This window comes from Saccopteryx bilineata, chromosome 2, assembly GCF_036850765.1.
Source record: "Saccopteryx bilineata isolate mSacBil1 chromosome 2, mSacBil1_pri_phased_curated, whole genome shotgun sequence".
Classification (NCBI taxonomy): domain Eukaryota; kingdom Metazoa; phylum Chordata; class Mammalia; order Chiroptera; family Emballonuridae; genus Saccopteryx; species Saccopteryx bilineata.
The window spans coordinates 1624208-1641904 of record NC_089491.1 but is presented as its reverse complement, the minus strand read 5'-3'; the positions used below and the strand labels follow the sequence as shown (position 1 = coordinate 1641904).

General features: G+C 60.2%; 2 protein-coding genes across 2 annotated transcripts in view; both read left to right on the top strand.

Moving 5' to 3' along the window:
- Positions 1-9838, top strand: part of CCDC187 (coiled-coil domain containing 187) — a 44478-nt gene extending 34640 nt beyond the window's left edge. The window contains exons 17-24 of the mRNA XM_066254288.1: positions 723-810; positions 1733-1879; positions 2693-2856; positions 5617-5783; positions 6692-6831; positions 7143-7255; positions 7761-7837; positions 8340-9838. Coding sequence (XP_066110385.1) covers positions 723-810; positions 1733-1879; positions 2693-2856; positions 5617-5783; positions 6692-6831; positions 7143-7255; positions 7761-7837; positions 8340-9838 — 2395 coding nt within the window. The remainder of the gene's footprint in view (positions 1-722; positions 811-1732; positions 1880-2692; positions 2857-5616; positions 5784-6691; positions 6832-7142; positions 7256-7760; positions 7838-8339) is intronic.
- A 5939-nt stretch (positions 9839-15777) lies between these two features.
- QSOX2 (quiescin sulfhydryl oxidase 2) overlaps positions 15778-17697 on the top strand; it is a 29158-nt gene continuing 27238 nt past the window's right edge. Inside the window, exon 1 of the mRNA XM_066255749.1 lies at positions 15778-16168. Coding sequence (XP_066111846.1) covers positions 15832-16168 — 337 coding nt within the window. The 5' untranslated portion in view covers positions 15778-15831. The remainder of the gene's footprint in view (positions 16169-17697) is intronic.

Here is a 17697-nt window from a genome sequence, read left to right as displayed (position 1 = left end):
ATCTCCACCTATTTCCCAGTCTGCCTTGTCAGGTCCCTGGGGGGAGGGGCGCGGGGGGCGGAGAGGGGAGATCCAAGCATTCGCAATCCACTGCAGACTATAACCCGAGTGTTCACGTAAAAAGCGGGAGCACCCGTCCGTGTCCCTGCATAACGGCCACAATGAACAGGGTGCCCAGCGCAGAGGGACCCACCGATGCCTTAATCAGGTCCCACGGCTGGACCTTCCGACTAAAATACTCATCTATCTAAGACTTAATTTCCGTAAAGTAAACTCGTGGAGGGGGAAGTGCTGTGTCCCTGAGACACAGCTCGGCAGCTTCTCAACATGGCCACGCTGGCCTCCAGAAAGGTTCATCCAGCTCAGGTCCACACAGGCAGTTTATGAGTGTGCCAGGCTGTGGGTGTTCTAGTCCACACCCACTGCCCCTTCCTCAAAGGACCCTGTGACTGGGCTCGGGCTCCAGCGTGGGAGGTACCTCCCTCCCTTCCTCTCTCAGGCCCAAAAGGGGTCGTGAAGGGGGTGAAAAGAGTGGCAGCCTTATCTGGGGCACCAGGCCCCCCCAAGGGCTCCCCCAGCTCATGGCCGCCTCTTCCTGGTGCCCAGCAGCTGGAGGGGGAACCCCAGGTTCACCTGGCTGGTCAGGACTGGTCGTGCTCGGTTTTTCACCTCCACTTGCCAGACTTGAGGTTGTCCATCTTGCTACCCCCCCAACCCCCCAGGGATCTGGGCAGCAAGGGGGACAGGGTGGCGCTGATGGCCTTGCCAGAGACGCAGCAGCAGGCTCTCAGCAACCTCGAGCAGGAGCAGGTAAGCCGGCTGGGCCTGGGCACTGGGCAGGGGGTGAATGCCGAGGTGGTCATGTGACCTCAGCTCGGGGATTTCCAAATTCCCGAGCCCAGTCTGGACTGGGGAGGGGGGGTGGCAGGTATGGGGCATTCCTGGTGGGTGGGTGGGGGGTGACAGGAGGAAACCCAGACAGAGAAATGCAAGTGACATTATCTGCAGGACATGGCTTGACCAGTGAACCATGAAGAGGGTTTGGGAGGGAAACCAGTTATCACAGGGCAGTGAGGGTGGCCCACGGAACAGGCCTTGCCTGAGAGCTTGCCATGGTCCCCCCGCCCCTGAGAGTGGGCCCTGGCTAGAGGGCCTGGAACTGACCAGTGGCAGGGACTGCCCCCTCCAAACCTGGAGTCAGGGAGACAGGGAAGTAGAGGCTAGGGTCAGGGTTCTTGACCTCTGGGGCCTGGGACTGCCCCCTCCCAGGGCAGGTGTGCAGAGACCTGAGCACGGGCAAGGTGGCTTTGCTGAGGGGTGTGCTGTCATAGACACAGCAAGGAACAGAGGACGATGGGAACAGTTGAACAAAGGGCTGAGTTCTAGAGGTGGGGACAGTACCCAGAGCCCGGAGAGGGAGAGCTGTGTGGGAAGGGCAGGGACAGCTGGCTCTGTCCCTACTTTAGGGGGGCCCCAGGGACAGGCACTCCACCTTCCCTCCTGCTTCCTGCTGGAGCTTCCTGTTGGCCAAACCCAAGGGGAGCCACAGTACACAGGGTCTCCTGGCCAAGCAGGATGAGAAGGACAGGGGCATCTGGAGGGGCAAAGGAGGCCCCAGCGAGTGCCAGAGCCGGGCTGCCCCTGCAGCCTCGTTCACCAGTGGGTTTCTCTTCCGCGTGCGCTTCGTACTGGGTGGGGTTACAGCTGACTTGTCTTCCTTTGCCCGGTTCAGAGGGAAATCCGATACCTGCGGAACAGTCACCTGTTCTGGCACCGAGAGAGGACGCTGCTCCTGCAGTACCACCGGGACGTCCTCTCCGTGCAGAGGTCCATGGCCCGTCTGCAGCGGGAGCTCCAGGCCGCCACCCGGCAGCCTCAGGTGGGCGCTCTCTCTCACCTGGGCGGGAGGCTCTGGCCGTGGCCCCGAGAGGCTGGTCGCCAGGCCGCTTCATGGGAATGGGCAAGTCCCTTGTAAAAAACATGCAGGAGGAAAGGAACCCCGGGGGAGAAGAAGGGGTGCAGATGGAGGGCGGGTGGGGAAGCCGCCTGCTGGGGGGGCGGGGCCAAGGGGTCTCCTGGGCAGGGCCGCCCTAGCGAGCCGGGGAGGAGGAGGAGGAGGAGCCAGACTCCCAGCGGTAGTGGGCGGGGCTCCGCGGTAGCGAGAAGCACGTGGCTAGGGCTCTTTGGAGGGGACGACCCCTCGGGGGACCCTGGGCCCCAGGGCATCCGTGCTCCAGTGCCCCGTCTCTACCTGCCGTCTCATGAAGGAGGTTGTGAACGTGGGGCGGGTGGAGCGGCTGTTCCCAGCCTGGGCTTGCTCTGTAAACTGGGAATGCTGCCGGTCTCAATGAACTGGGCTCCATGAAGCACCTGGTGTAGGTTAGCGGGCACACGGCGGGATGACCGCCAGGCAAACCTGCTGCCTGCTCCGGGCCAGTCTGCCAGAGGGGGCACCCAGGGCTGCCTGATTCCTGACACAGATGCAGGTGCGGGCCCTGCCGTTCCCTGGTTCTTGCCTAGTGTCTGCACCTGTTAGGGGGCTGTTAGCACTGGGGTGCAGGGCTCCCGTGAGATCCGGCTCCCCTGTATCAGCCAGGTGCCTACTTGTGGGAGCACGCTGTCCACCCCCTTTCTGCAGAGGAGATGAGCCAGGGGTGACCGTGCCGGCTCACCCTCTGCTGTTGATTCACAGAGTTCTGGCCTGGAGGTCAAGGCCGCCTGGGAGAGGGGCTCTGAGACACACCAGCAGCCAGGGGGCCCTGCACTGGGCTTTTCACGCCCCCTGACCCCGCAGAGGACTGGCAGCCCCACCAGCCACCACCCCCGGAGAAACCCTGAGAGGACACAAGTCCCGCTGTGAGTTGTTGTGGGCGGCCCTGGCCCTGGGTCTCGCCAGTAACAGTCTTTTCTGTGCTGGCAGCCACTGCACCTCGGGCAGAGGGACGTCAGGAGCCCTACGGGGACCCTGCTCTGGCTGGCTGACCTTGTGGGGGTGTGGGCAGAGGCCAGAGCTGTCCTGGCCTTGTGGAAGCTGCCTACACATTCCCAGCTGTGCTGCCGACAGGGGGTGGGCCCCGGGGTTCCCCCGTCTGTTCAGTGGGGACCGGGCAGCCACCGTCCTGGGCTGTGGTGGGGTCACTGGCCTGGCTCAAGGGTAGCAGCCAGCATGCGTGGCCACAAGCTGCTGGGTGGCCTCCTCTGAGGCCAGCGTGGGGCTGTGTTCTGTGGACCGTGCTGCCTTGGCCTTCTCTCAAAGGCCTGGCCACGTGGCCACTGACCTCGGTGTGCAGCAAAAGGGCCTCTCTGGTGGCTGACAGGGGGGCCCAGCCCGGGCTGAGTCACCTCCGGGGGTGGCGGGGGTGTTGATGGCCAGTGCCACCTGCCCCGGAGCCTTGCTGTGGGAGGCAGCCGAGCTGCTGTTGCCATCCAGAGCTTCCCGATGTCCTGGCGCTCTGGGAACATCCCCTTCCCTTCCACGTGAATTAAAGTGGCCCTGGACAGAAGGCCCTTTCTCCTCTGAGCTTCGTCCCTCAGGGCTGGCCGCCCGCCAGACTGTAATCACAGCACTCGCCAGAGGCAGCAAAGCTGGAGCTGGGGGAGTGGGAGGTGTAAGGAAGCAGGAGGTGGCTTCCACCCCAAGAAGGAGCTGACCCCCCCAGGAGTGGCCTTCGCAGGGACCCTGCCTGCCTGCGGGGCACTGTCACTGTCCTGTGGCGTGCGGGGGCCATGCTCATGCCTCCCCCAGGAAGGGCAGGGGTCATCACGCTCAGCCTCCCTCCGTAAGCGCTTTCCAAAGAAATCTCTCACAGCCTGACCTATAACTCACATCGCTATCGACTGCCAGGTCTTTGAAAGGCCTCAGGCTGACTCGACCCCCTCTTGGCAGCCAAGAGCTTGCTTGTAAGGCTGGGCGGGCAGGCAGGCCTGGACGCCAGCTCAGGGGTCAGCTGTGTGGGGGTGGGGCTGTTGCCATGCTGGGGGGTGGTCTTTGCTGTCTCACCATCCCAGCCACGTGTCTGCAAAGTTAGAAAACAGAGAGGCTGTGACGCACAGGGGAGACTTCTGGTCTTCAGAACCCCCCCCCCCAACCCCGAGAAAGACTGAATGTTGCTGGTGATCACGGCACACAGACAAACAGGGGTCCCTCATTTTCCTGCTCGTTCAAGTGCAGCCCGGTGGAGCTCCAGCGAGTCAGGGCCTGGGCACACCTGTGAACCCGTGCCCGTGGCAGCCCGGGGCAGCCCGGTGGAGCTCCAGCGGGCCAGGGCCTGGGCACATCTGTGAACCCGTGCCCGTGGTGGGCCCTACGCTCAGCTCCCAGGGTGCCGTGGCTGCTGGCCTGTGACCCCCTTTGCAGGGAGGGTTTGAGGGGCCACTAGAGGGGTGTGGGAGCAGAGTCTTCCCTTCTGCTTTGTTCAGGCTGGTTCTGCCCCATGGCAGCTTCAAGAAGTGGGGGGCGGGTGAGGGGCTCCGGCACAGCCCCCTGTTCTGTCCTCAACTCATATACTCGGGGAGGGGAGTAGATGGGCGTCTGCATCTGGGACACACAGGTGCCCACTCAGTCCTGCTCCCGGGAGTCAGAACTCCAGCCCCTGAGTCTCCTCCTCCCAAGGCTGTGAGGAGGGAGCACAGACTCCACCCCCTGTCCACACCCCTGACAGGAGTGTGACTTCTGGGGAGAGGCTCAGAGCCATCCTGGGGGAGCAGCCAGTTAGGCTCAGTTGTAGCAAGTGCCTGGGGAGACAAGGAATGGAAGTAACACCAACCTGCAGGTGGAGGGTGGTGGAATGTTCTAGAGCAGCGGTCCCCAACCCCCCGGGCCGCAGACCGGTACCGGTCCGTGGGCCATTTGGTACCGGTCCACAGAGAAAGAATAAATAACTTACATTATTTCTGTTTTATTTATATTTAAGTCTGAACGATGTTTTATTTTTAAAAAATGACCAGATTCCCTCTGTTACCTCCGTCTAAGACTCAATCTTGACGTGATACATTTATCCGTCCCACCCTAAAGGCCGGTCCATGAAAATATTTTCTGACATTAAACTGGCCCGTGGCCCAAGAAAGGTTGGGGATCACTGTCCTAGAGCCTGTCTGCAGGCATTGCCCTTAAACCCAGAAGGCGTCAGGACACCAGCCACCTCCTTGAGGCTAGGAGGGGGCTGCTCCTTGCTGCTCATCAGTGTGCCCAGAGCATGGTGGGGGGTCAGAGTGTGTGGTGTCCAGGCCTCCGACCCGCCACGCCTCCTAGAGGCCCAGTGGTCAGTCTACATGCTTAAGTCTTGATGGGACACGTGCTCTGCCCTGCCCTGTGCTGGGGGACAGACGGACATCTCCCTCCCACCATACTCCAGCACTGTACCCCATACTTTGTCACCCCCCAGCAATGATGGCCTCATTTGGTGACAATGGGGCCTATTTGGGAGCCACTGGGCAGGGAGAGGCCAGGACCTGTCTTTTTTTTGCCTGTGCGCTGACCACTTGGCGACCGACCACAGCTGTCCCCTGGATGTGACACATGTTCCGCTTGTATAGAACAAGCTGTGGCCTGGGCTGGGCACCCTGGGAGGGCATGGCCTGGATGGGCAGTCACCACCCCTCTGCCCTGCCTCACAGCCTAGTCGCGGAGCAGCAGGACGGGACATCCCCCAGGGCAACTCCAGCGGCAGAGGACCATCTGCGGCCTCTGAGGCCAGCTTGGGGAGAGGAGGAGACCCCCACGGCCGATGGCCACCGTGACTCCCAGAGGGAGCTGCTGGGGAGTGGCAGCCCTGTGGGCCAAGGTAACCGGGCAAGGCATTGCAACAAGAGGACGGCTGGCCACTGTGACTGGACGCCGGCTGCCCTCTGCTCAGGACACCGGGCCTGGAGAGGCTGCCTTGGGTGACGCCCATCATGGTCATCCGGAGCCCAGGGTTCCCCTGAGTGACCCACGCCTCGGCCTCTAGCGAGGGCCATGGACAAAAGGGTGGTGTTCCAGCTGCCAGAGTCTCCACAAAACCAGGCTTTAGCCCGATCATTCCGTTCTGGGGCTGGTGGCCTGGGGCCCGTCATCATAGACCCCCAGGCCCGGGTCCCCACACCCGCCAGGCCCGGGCTGGAAGGAAGGTCTAAGCAGGGGTCTCCAAACTTTTTACACAGGGGGCCAGTTCACTGTCCCTCAGACCATTGGAGGGCTGCCAAATACAGTGGTCCTCTCACTGACCACCAATGAAAGAGGTGCCCTTTCCAGAAGTGCAGTGGGGGCTGGATAAATGGCCTCAGGGGCCCGCATTGCGGCCTGCGGGCCGTAGTTTGGGGACCCCTGGTAAGGAGATGATGGTCAATGGATGTGAGTCCCTGGGGCTTCTTGGCAAAACCCTGCTGCAGCCCCCCCTTGCCCCCACTTTGTCCCCCCTCTGCCGATTGATCCTCCAGCTTGTCTGTGGTGACCTTGACGTGGCCAAGGCCTGCCCTCACCCTGCCTCCTTCTGGAAGCTTTCCTGCGACTCCTATCAGTGACTCTCCCTGCAGCCACACTTTTAGGAGCGGAGAGCCATGTACTTTCGGGTCCTCCCCCGAGCACAAGGAAGCGCTGCGGCTCTTTGGAACTGTCCGGTGTTTTTCACACGGCTTCAGAAGTCCTGGACACCGTGTCTCCCGTTGTCTGTGTTCTGTGCCCGTCAGCACCGGTGGTCCCTTTGCCTCACAGGAGACTCCCAGACCAATGCCAGCCCCTTGTCGGCAGAGGGGGGGATGCGGACTCTGACTGACAGCCGTGCAGGGAGCGTCCAGGGCCGGAGCCGGCACTCCCAGGGCGGAGGGGGACCCTGCAGCCCCCGGGAAGCCAGCGTGAGTGGGGGCCTGGCCTTGCTCTGTTGGCCCTGCTGTGTGGCTTTGGGTGGGGTGACCTCGTCCCTCTGACGAGGGTGCTGACAGGACAGGGCATGCGGTCCGTCTGTTGGTCGGGTCATTGACGTCCACTGGGCGGAGGCGTGTCTGGGGCATGGCGGTCTCCAGCGCCCTCTGTGGGGAGACGGTCTTTGTTTCTTACCAGTGGTCACCAGAGCACAGGGACTTTCTCCAGAGTTAAGTAACAGGGACAGATGCCGGCAGAGGTGGCCACATCCTGAACGGGCGTCTCTACAACTGTTTGTTTTCAGCAGGTATTTGAAGGCAGCCCAAGTCAAGTGGGGGCCGAATTGGGACTGGGTTTTGCCAGCAGCCCTGTGGGGGAGACCCCCAACATGGAAAGCCAGTGGTCAGGGGAGCAAAGGTATGAGGCTTTGTAAGGGTCGCTGCATGGGCCTGTGGGACCCTCAGGCAGGGGCTGGGACCTGGGGCAGGGAGATGGTTAGGCCCATTGCTCCCTGAACCCTTGCTGGGGGACTCTCACTCTGTCCGGGTGCCCTGTGCACTGGCCTGGCCTGCTCTGTACCTTCAGGCCACTACAAACCCTCCTGAATGTGAAACAAAGATGTCACTCGGTGAATCAGCCCGGAGCCAGTGGGGGAGGGGGTCAACAGGAAGGGCACCTCCCATGCCTCTGAGCCTCTCGTGCGGCACCTCCCATGCCTCTGAGCCTCTCGTGCGGCACCCGCCAGCTCCCTGACGCAGTGGGGGCCGAGGCCAGAGCCCCCTAAAGACGAGGCCCCTTGCACACCTCCACACCTCCCATTGGGGCAGTTGAAGGCCCCCCACAGAGACCCTGAGCCGGAGGAGCCTGGGAGAACGAGGTCACTCCCGGGGGCACGCTGGACTGGCCCACCATGTGTTTGCAGGACAGTCACCTGTTGGCAGGAGGACCTCTACGACCCCTCCTCCTGGCGGGAGGATACCCAGCTGACCACATGTCCAGGTGATGCCCTACCGCACCCCCCCACTGGGGCCCCCGCCTTGCACCAAGACCATCAGTGCCCATGTAAGGGTCATCCAAGGTCACTTCTAAATCACAGCTAGCCTCTCCCACAGCCAGGCTGGGGGGGGACCGCCCACTCCGCCTCACATCACGGAGTCCCAGTCGGCAGGCGTGAGGCTGCAGGTAGACTCCCTTTCTGGAACACCCACGTCTCAGATGGAGACAGAACGAGGCCAAGAGGCCACTCTGTCCTTGCAGCCACATGTCCCTGAGACGCAGAAATGTCTGCGCAGATGCGACTCACTTCGTTGTGGGGGCGGGTGGGGCTCAGCTCACCCCCGGGGATCGCAGGGTCCACACATTTCTTCCGCCTCTGTCTGGGTTTTCCGGTTCTGGGGCCGTGGGGTGACAGCTTCTGCTGTTCCCAGTGCGAGGGGGACATCGCAGGGACAACAGAGCGTGAGACGGGCGGTGACGTCCCCACACTCTCCTCTCTCTGTAGGTCCTGCAGCAGCCAAGGAGGCGACACCCACCCTGCCCCAGCTCGCCGCCCCCTTGGCCCGGGGCTCCCCATCCGAGTCAGCCCCCAGAACCTTCTCGGGGTCCTCAGTGGGGTCCCACGCCCCCTCTTCTGTCAGCGGCCCGTCCTGCTCCTCTCTCCAGGAGTTCCAGAAAGTGTCCGCCTTTCTGGTCCAGCTTTCCGAGAGCTCCATCTCCCTGTCGGAGGGGGAGGCCGGGGACACTCCGGACGCAGACCTGGGCTGCTGGTCCGGGGCATCCTCCGCTCGAGACTCCAGGGGGCTGTGCCAAGGCGGAGGGCCGGAGACCGGGGAGAGGTCGGCGGGCAGCGGGGCCAGTCCCCTGCACGGCTCCTCCTCCGGGTCAGAGCCGGGCCTCCTGCAGGCGGGCTGGCCAGCGCCTCTCCCCGACGGCCCCTCACCCAGATGGGGGTCAGAGCTGTCAGAGGCGTCCAGCGAGGTCTGGGACGAGGACAGCCTCCTGGAGCCTGGTGCGGGGGCCCAGCCGGCCACAGGGCACTCCTCGCCAGCTGAAGGCCCTTCCGACCCAGAAAACAGAGGGGTGCCCTGCCCAGCACATCTCTCCCTGGGCCCTTATGGGGGACAGGAAGTTTCTGGACCCAGTGGGAGCCTGCCCAGTGGATCGGACGCGGGCCAGGCCAGTGGGACGTCCCCTGAGGCTGCCTACGACGTGGCATTCCCGTCCAGGGCTTCTTCGCGCCGTGACTTAGACCTGTCACTTCCCTTCCCTTTGGGGTCCTCAGTTCCCAAAGGGGTGGGTTTCAGCGAAGGAGGAGAGACCAGGCCTCCACAGGCCTCAGCTGGCTGCCCAGAGGGGCCCAGGAGTGCTGACCCGAGCCCCCCCACCAACAGGAAGCCCACGCGGGCCCCTCCAGGAGTTCCCCCCGTCCCGGAGGGAGCCCGTCCCTCCCTGGGCAGCGGTGTCCTTCCTGAGATCCTGTCCCCGGTGGATGAGGTGCTGTCCTATGGCAGCGCCGACCTCCGGTCCTCCACACACAGGGACGCTCACCCCCCTCCTCCCCCTCCCACCCCCCCAGCAGACAGGAGGGCCACCCCCAGCCCCCACTCAGAGGGCTTCCCCTCCCCACCTGAGGAAGCCATGTCTCCTGGGGGCTCCTCGGGCCCCCCGGGGGAGGACGCCTCCATAGATATCTGCCAGTCGCCCTCCTTGTCTGAAGAGGGAGCACCTGAGGCACTGTCCCTGGGGCCCCGGGAGTCCAGCTTCTGCCTGGGGGCAGGTGGACCAGATGGAAGCCCCGGGGACCAGTTGGGTGAACCCAGTTCTGTTGGGGGGAACGAGGGTGTGAGGGACCCGTGGTCTGGACCTGGTGGCTGCTGGGCGGGTCTTCCTGGTACAGACAGGGCAGGGGTGGTGGACCTTGTCTCCACACAGCTCACCAGACAGATCCTGTGCGACACGCTCGCTGTGCTCTCAGAGCGGACCCCATCGGGCAGCCGCTGACGGAAGAGCAGGCAGGCGCCGGCCGTGTCCCTGGCCTCACACAGCAGCCGCTGGGCAGTTTTGGGGAAGACAAAACTTCTGAGAAAAATGCTAATGGCCTACTGCATGTCTTCCCCATGCAACCAGAGCGCTCCTTCCAGTGAGAGCCCTTTGAGCATGTGCTCCGGGGAGTTCCCTGTCATTCATCTGTATCTGTTGTTGTTCATCTATCTATCATTTATCCCAACTATCAGCCATCTATCAGTTATCTATCATCCATCCTTCCTTCCTTCCTTCCTTCCTTCCTTTCATCCACCCATCCATCCATCCATCCATCCACCATCCATCCATTCTCCCTCCCTCCTTTCCTCCCTCCCTCCCTCCCTTCCCTCCCTCCCTCCCTCCCTCCCTCCCTCCCCTCCCACCCTCCCTCCCTCCTTCCTTCCTTCCTTCCTTCTTCCTTCCTTCCATCCATCCATCCATCCATCCACCAACCATCCATTCTCCCTCCCTCCCTCCCTCCCTCCTTTCCTCCCTCCCTCCCTCCCTCCCTCCCTCCCTCCTTTCCTTTCCCTCCCTCCCTCCCTCCTTCCCTTTCCTTCTTCCCTCCCTCCCTCCCTCCCTCCTTTCCTTTCCCTCCCTCTTCCCTTCCTTTTTTCTTTCCTTCCTTTCTTCTTCCTTCTTTTATTGATTTTTTTTAGAGAGAGAGGAGTGAGAGAGAGAGAGAGAGAGAGAGAGAGAGAAGGGGGAGGAACAGGAAGCATCAACTCCCATATGTGCCTTGACCAGGCAAGCCCAAGGTTTTGAACTGGCGACCTCAGTGTTCCAGGTCGACGCTTTATCTTATTCCTTCTTTTCATCCATCCATCTATCCACCATCCATCCATTCTCCCTCCCTCCTTTCTTCCCTCCTTCCCTCCCTCCCTCCCTCCCTTCCTTCCTTCCTTCCTTCCCTCCCTCCCTCCCTCCTTTCCTTTCCCTCTCCCTCCCTTCTTTCCTTCTTCCCTCCCTCCCTCCCTCTCTCCCTTCTTTCCTTTCCCTCCCTCCCTCCCTCCTTCCCTTTCCCTCTCCCTCCCTTCTTTCCTTCTGCCCTCCCTCCCTCCCTCTCTCCCTTCTTTCCTTTCCCTCCCTCCCTCCCTCCTTCCCTTTCCTTCTTCCCTCCCTCCCTCCCTCCCTCCTTTCCTTTCCCTTCCTTTTTTCTTTCCTTCCTTTCTTCTTCCTTCTTTTATTGATTTTTTTTAGAGAGAGAGGAGTGAGAGAGAAAGAGAGAGAGAGAGAGAGAGAGAGAGAGAAGGGGGAGGAGCAGGAAGCATCGACTCCCATATGTGCCTTGACCAGGCAAGCCCAAGGTTTTGAACTGGCGACCTCAGTGTTCCAGGTCGACGCTTTATCTTATTCCTTCTTTTCATCCATCCATCTATCCACCATCCATCCATTCTCCCTCCCTCCTTTCTTCCCTCCTTCCCTCCCTCCCTCCCTTCCTTCCTTCCTTCCTTCCCTCCCTCCCTCCCTCCCTCCCTCCTTTCCTTTCCCTCTCTCCCTCCCTTCTTTCCTTCTTCCCTCCCTCCCTCCCTCTCTCCCTTCTTTCCTTTCCCTCCCTCCCTCCCTTCTTTCCTTCTTTCCTCCCTCCCTCCCTCCCTCCCTCTCTCCCTGCCTTCTTTCCTTTCCCTCCCTCCCTCCTTTCCCTCCCTTCTTCCCTTCCTTCTTTCTTTCCTTCCTTTCTTCTTCCTTCTTTTCATCCATCCATCCATCCATCCATCCATCCATCTATCCACCATCCATCCATTCTCCCTTCCTCCTTCCATCCATCCTTTCCCACTTCCCTTTTTGACCTGGAAAACTCCCTGCTCGATGGGGAGTCCTGAGTTCAGTGAGCAGCATGGTGGCCTTAGGAACGTCCGGTCCTGATGCCGATTCCTCCAGGACTTGACTTCTCCCATCCAGGGCCCTGGACTTCCACGGCTTGTACAGTGGAAGAGGTCTGCAAAGCCGGCCTGGCAAAGCCCTGAGAGGCCACCTGTGCCCTCTACCCTGCAGCTCTGCTGAGGAGTCCCTGAGACCCCTTCCCCAGGCCCCAGGCCCCAGGCCCCAGCCCCCAGCCTCTGGGATGGCCGCTCCATCCCAGGCTGACCTTTGTTCCATGCCGACGCACTGGGCATGGAGGCACCAGCTAAGACAACTGTGTTGGTGTCACTGGGCGCCTCCTTGGAGCACAGGAGGGGTTTAGATCCTGTAGGGAATGTGTTGGTTCTGTGCACAGAGCTTCAAACCAAATTCTGAGCTACAGTTATATTATTTTATTTTATTTTATTTTTTTTATTATTATTGATTTCCTTCTCGTTTTCTGGAAAAATTAGTCTGTAATTCTTTATTTATTTATTTTCTATTTATGGCTGACCCTTTTGGATTTACGAGGCCGTGTGAGAGAGGAAGTACGTATTTTACACACGCACATGCGGCATGGCAATAAAGCTCCCCCACAGAGACCCTGCAGATCTGCCTCCGGTTCTGTGGCCCCCCGCCCCGTCGCTGTGGGTGGGCGCAGGACATCGTGGCCGAGCTGTGTAGCTGGAACCAGGGCCTCTCGACAGGACCTTGCCTGGGCGCCTGGCAGGCTGTTGTGTCGCGGGAGTCATCTCTCTGGCCCGTGGCTCTGTGCCTTTGAAGAAAGAAGGCTGGTCAAGGGGGACAAATGAGAGTCCTGGCCCCCTCCCTGGAAAGCCCGGTCCAAGGGAAAAGGGCTGCAGAATGACTGGTTAGGGAACTGCGTCCACCGAGGTGGCGGCGGACATCTTTAATCCCGGCCCACGTGACACGCGCTGGCCCGGGGGCTCGGGCGTTCAGACAGATTGACCCGGCAAGACTTCAATATCAGGATTGCTCCTTCTAGGTCCCCCTGGGCTCCTCTTGGCTCCTATCCCCAGTAACCTCTTGGGCCCATAAATCTTGATACCTGCCTCCGGAGAAGTCATTATCTTTCATAGAAAATGATTATTTCTCAGTTAAACCCCACATTTAATTTTCCTGTGATCTGTCTCTTTCAGCTTCCCCTGCTTAACGGTCCCTCCTGCATAAAATGCCCGTGAACAGGGCGGGGCGCGCCTTCAGCGCCTGGAATCCCAGATCATCAGACCGGTTTTAGGAGACCCTTTCATTTCTTACTCCGTGCGGCCAATGTAACAGCCACTCTCATAAAACACAGATGAAGGCCAGGGGGGCCGCTCCCGGAGGAGTGGAGACACGCACTCTCGGGGTCCGTTTAGTGGGTGCCTTCCCACACTCTCGGGGTCTGTTTAGTGGGTGCCTTCCCATGCCCAGGGGGTCTGGCTTCCTGAGTGTGTCAGCCTCCCTCCCCGATGGAGCTGGGTGGCCCCGCTGGGCCAGGTTCACCTGCAGCTGGGGACAAGGCTTTCTGGTGAGTGCCCAGGTCCGGACACTCAGTCCCGTTCTGCACCGTTCCGCACTGGCTCCTGGTCAGTATCGAGGTCCTGGAAGAATGCCTGCAAGTCCTACCTCTGTCCCCATGGTCGTTGGTCCTGTCTGCCCCCTCCCCCACACTATGCCATCAAATACCAAACTGCTTCTTGGCGTTTGTCTCCAACCAGCCTGTCCTGTGCCCCAAGCAAAGGCCTCTCCCTAATGCCCTGTGAACATAGCTGGGAACAGGCTCCTAGTGTTTGCAAAAACCTGACTGCAGGCTTGGGGGCAGGACAAGATATCTCTCTCTCTCTCTCTCTCTCTCTCTCTCTCTCATACACACATATACCTGGCCCTGCCCCCGGGCTCACTGCATGTGAGCCCAACCAGCCCAATTTACCCGCTCAGTTCCAGATTCACATAGCCACCCATGGCCTGACACCTCCCTCAGCAATCCAAAACACTCTTGTTCACCACTTTCACCCCGAAGATTCTTCTCTCCCCCCCTCTCCCCCGCCATCTTTCATCCCAGCCAAGAGCAACTGGCCAAAACCCTGCGGGCGTTTGTCTCACACTCTGGATTTGATCCACCGCACATTCTACCTTCAAAATGTCCCCAATGGCCTGACCAGGCGGTGGCGCAGTGGATAGAGCGTCGGACTGGGATGCCGAGGACCCAGGTTCGAGACCCCAAGGTTGCCAGCTTGAGCGTGGGCTCATCTGGTTTGAGCAAAAGCTCACCAGCTTGGACCCAAGGTCACTGGCTCGAGCAAGGGGTTACTCAGTCTGCTGAAGGCCCGCGGTTAAGGCACATATGAGAAAGCAATCAATGAACAACTAAGGTGTTGGAATGCGCAACAAAAAACTGATGATTGATGCTTCTCATCTCTCCATTTCTGTCTGCCCCTGTCTATCCCTCTCTCTGACTCTCTCTCTGTCTCTGTAAAGAAAAAAAAAAAAAAATCCCCGATGGCTGACCCTCTCCTCACCAGCGCCACCGTCCACCCCTCACCTGGGTGCCACCACCTCTTGGGGGGCTGCAATGGCCCTCATGGTTCTCCTGCTACCCTTCCGGCTCTTCTATCTGGCGGCCAGAACCACATCCCAGCTCAAAATCCACCCGTGGGCACCATCACCTTCCCAGCCAAGGCCTCAGTCTGCAGCCAAGGTGAAGAGGTCCGGTATGGTCTTGCCCTCAGCTGCTTTTCCAGTTCCCCCTCTTTCCCCCTAGCTCGCTCTGCCCCCAGCCACATTGACCTCCTTGCTACTCTTGAACACGTCTACTTCGGGGCCTTTGTACGTACAATTCCTCTGCGAGGACTGTTCACCCCTTTTCTCACCTTCTCTACCCAAATCACTTCTCTGACAGACGTCCCACCTCTTATGTACAAAGGCTCCCCCCCACCCCCCACCCCCGCAGGCTTTACTGCTTTTTATAGCACTCATCTCCGTCCCTCTCTCCTAGACCGCTGACCCAGGGCTTCCGCTTTGCCTCCAGGGCTCCGCGGGAAGCAGACACCCAGTAAATAAACATTAGTGAAGAGAAGGCCTGATAGCAAATGAGAAGAGATGGGACCTGGGGGAGAGGGGGGCAGATGAACCCTGTTCAGAGCAGAGAGATGATGGCATCGGTTATAAGTGTAGGTTAAGTTCAAGTCGTATCATTTACTTAAGTAAAAATCACTCAAAGATCGAGGTGGTCTGGGACATAAAAATGTGAACTTCAGACCAGTGGAAGATGCCTGCGGATTCCTATCGGCTCGGTGACCGGCTCGCTCCCTTTTCTGTGGGGGTCAGTGAAGAGATCATCTAGATAAGCACAGCAGTTAGGAGTGGCCCTTTCAAAGCCAGGTCTCCCACGATGAATTAAAAGTCCCATGAAGCTTATTTCCTAGGTTGGCAGAGAGATCAGGATCCGAGTCGGCATGGCTGTTCCAACTCCATTTTCTAAAAAGTTAGAATCTGACGTGAAAAGGTCGAGTCAGGGTGGCGGGCCCTCTGAAGCCCCAGGTCGGGCTGGCTGCCAGATAAAACACGGGGCGCCCCATTACACGCGAATGTCGGTATCACAGCGCGTCGTTTTTCAGTCTAAGTATATCCCGTTCGATTTGCATATCAGGTGTGGGACATCCTTAGACTGAAAAACGATGCGCTGTGTATCTGACATGCGCATAACCGGGCGTCTTGAATTTTCATTGACTGAGTCTGGAGACTGTCTCTCCATCCCAGGTTGAAGGATACGGGGGCTCCCGCGGAGGAGGACTCGGCGGTGGGGGCGGGGCCTGGAGAGGCGCGTGGGAGGCGGGGCCGAGGACCGAAGGCGGGGCCTGATTCGTCTAGGCTTGGTCGGGGGCGTGACCCGGCAATCGGGGGCGGGGAGAGAAAAGGCCCGGCGCACGGGAGGGACGGGGGGCGGAGCCTAAAGGGGAGCCTAGGAGGCGGGGCCGTCCGATTGGGGGCGGAGCTATAGGCGTGGTCTGAAGCTCGGAGACGGGGCTGGAGGAGGGGCCTGACGTTCGGAGCGGAGCCGGGAGCGCGCGGCGCAGGGGACGGCGGTTGCCAGGGTGAAAGGTCAGGCGCGCCGCGGCACTCCCAACATGGCGGCGGCCGGGGCGGTGCTGGCGGCGCACCGCCCGGGAGCCCCGGCGGGGACGGCGGCCGGGACCCGGCGCTCGGCCTCGGTGCGGCCCCCAGGGCTGCCCCCGTGGGTCGTGCTGCTGGCGGTGGCGGCGGCGGCGGCGGGGCCGGGCGCGGGCGGCGCGGCGCGGCTGTACCGCGCGGGCGAGGACGCCGTGTGGGTGCTGGACAGCGGCAGCGTGCGCGGGGCCACGGCCAACAGCTCGGCCGCGTGGCTCGTGCAGTTCTACTCCTCGTGGTGCGGCCACTGCATCGGCTACGCGCCCACCTGGCGGGCCCTGGCCGCGGACGTGCGAGGTGAGGCGCGCCCCTGCGCGGGACCCCCGACGCCGGCCCGGCCGCCGCGACCCGGGGGATTCGCCCCTCGGGCTCGGGGCCGCCTCCCAGGCCCCTGGCCCCTGTCCTGCGGAGTCCTCGGCCACCGCTGGCCTGTGAGTGCCCCGGGTCCTCCAGGTGACCCCGATGGGATCCTTCCTGGGAGGCTGCTGTCTCCAGTCCCCCCACCCACCCCTGCCCTCGCTGCGCACTGGGGACAGGGGGACAGGGTGGCCCTTCCAACGTCTCCCAGCTCTCCAGACACCGAGGTTGAGCCCCGAAAAGTTCCCTTGGCCCGCCCTCCCTCCTCCCCGGTCTTTATTTATCCTGTTTCCTGACTCACACCCCGTCCTCAGGAATTAATTCCCTTTTCGGCGCCTGGACTCCCTATTCTTGGAGAATCCGCGTTTCTAATCCCAAGACGCTTCCCCTTGAAATCCTCTCCATCCTCTTCTGGTTTGGGGAGCTGACTACACAGTGGATGGAGACTCAAAGGGAGCCCACCCACCCCTCTCGCCCCCGACTTTTACATTCAAACACCCTGGAGACGTCTCTCTGGAAACTGAAAAAAAAAAAAAAAAAGACCTTTCCAAGCGTTTCATGGGGCGGTTCCTCGTTCGTGGACGGGCAGCCTTTGGTCACTCTTGTCACCTACCCAGCCAGTGGCAATGTTCCCACACCTTGTTGTTGTTGGGCACTGTCATTATGCTGCAAATTGTTAGTGTTGAAGTTGCTTGCCGGCTTGTTCCGAGTGGCAGAGGGTGGTGGCGGGGGCGGGGGCGGTGCAGCCTCCTTCTTTGGAGCTGGCGGGGCTTTGGGCTGGAACGGAAATCGCTGTGGAGTAGGAGCGGGTCCCCCAGCAAGACTGAGGTTTGGCCGGGCTCTGGCTGGTAGGGAACTAACCTCTAATTATGTGTTTCAGTGGACAAGAGGGTAACAAATTGCTGGGCTTCCTCCCTACCTTTGTTTGTAAGTCTTATATCCGACCCTGTAGTCTATTTTTCTCACGTCTGAGCTGATTCACGAAGAAACTGGAGAGGCGTCTAACTAGGGGGTTTTTGTGAGTAATTGTAAATTCTTATCTTTGAGGTGCATTCTCCCCTTAATGCAGGGCGTCCAGGGTCTTCCATTCTAAGGGGTTTGTTCTCCGATCTAATGTCGTTAGATCGAAGTTTTGCGCTGGTCACAACTGAGGCCAGAAACTAAGAAGTGGACGGAGAACTTCTTAGTAGGTTTTTTCCCTAAGCCTTATGACTTGAGAACCAACAAATGCTCTAGTAAGACAGAGAACATTTTGGTTCTCATTTGTCATTCGGTGACAGACATAACAATTAAAATGCAGGAAGTTCCCGTAAGACATCTGTCACTTTTTCTTGCACATTTTGATTGTTTTCTGTTTAGTTTCTGAAGCACAGAAATCATAAACGATGATTAAAATATTACTAACTGGTAGTTGAACCAGTATAGGAGGAGTCTTGAAAATGGTCCCTGGAACTTAGACGTTTCCTCTG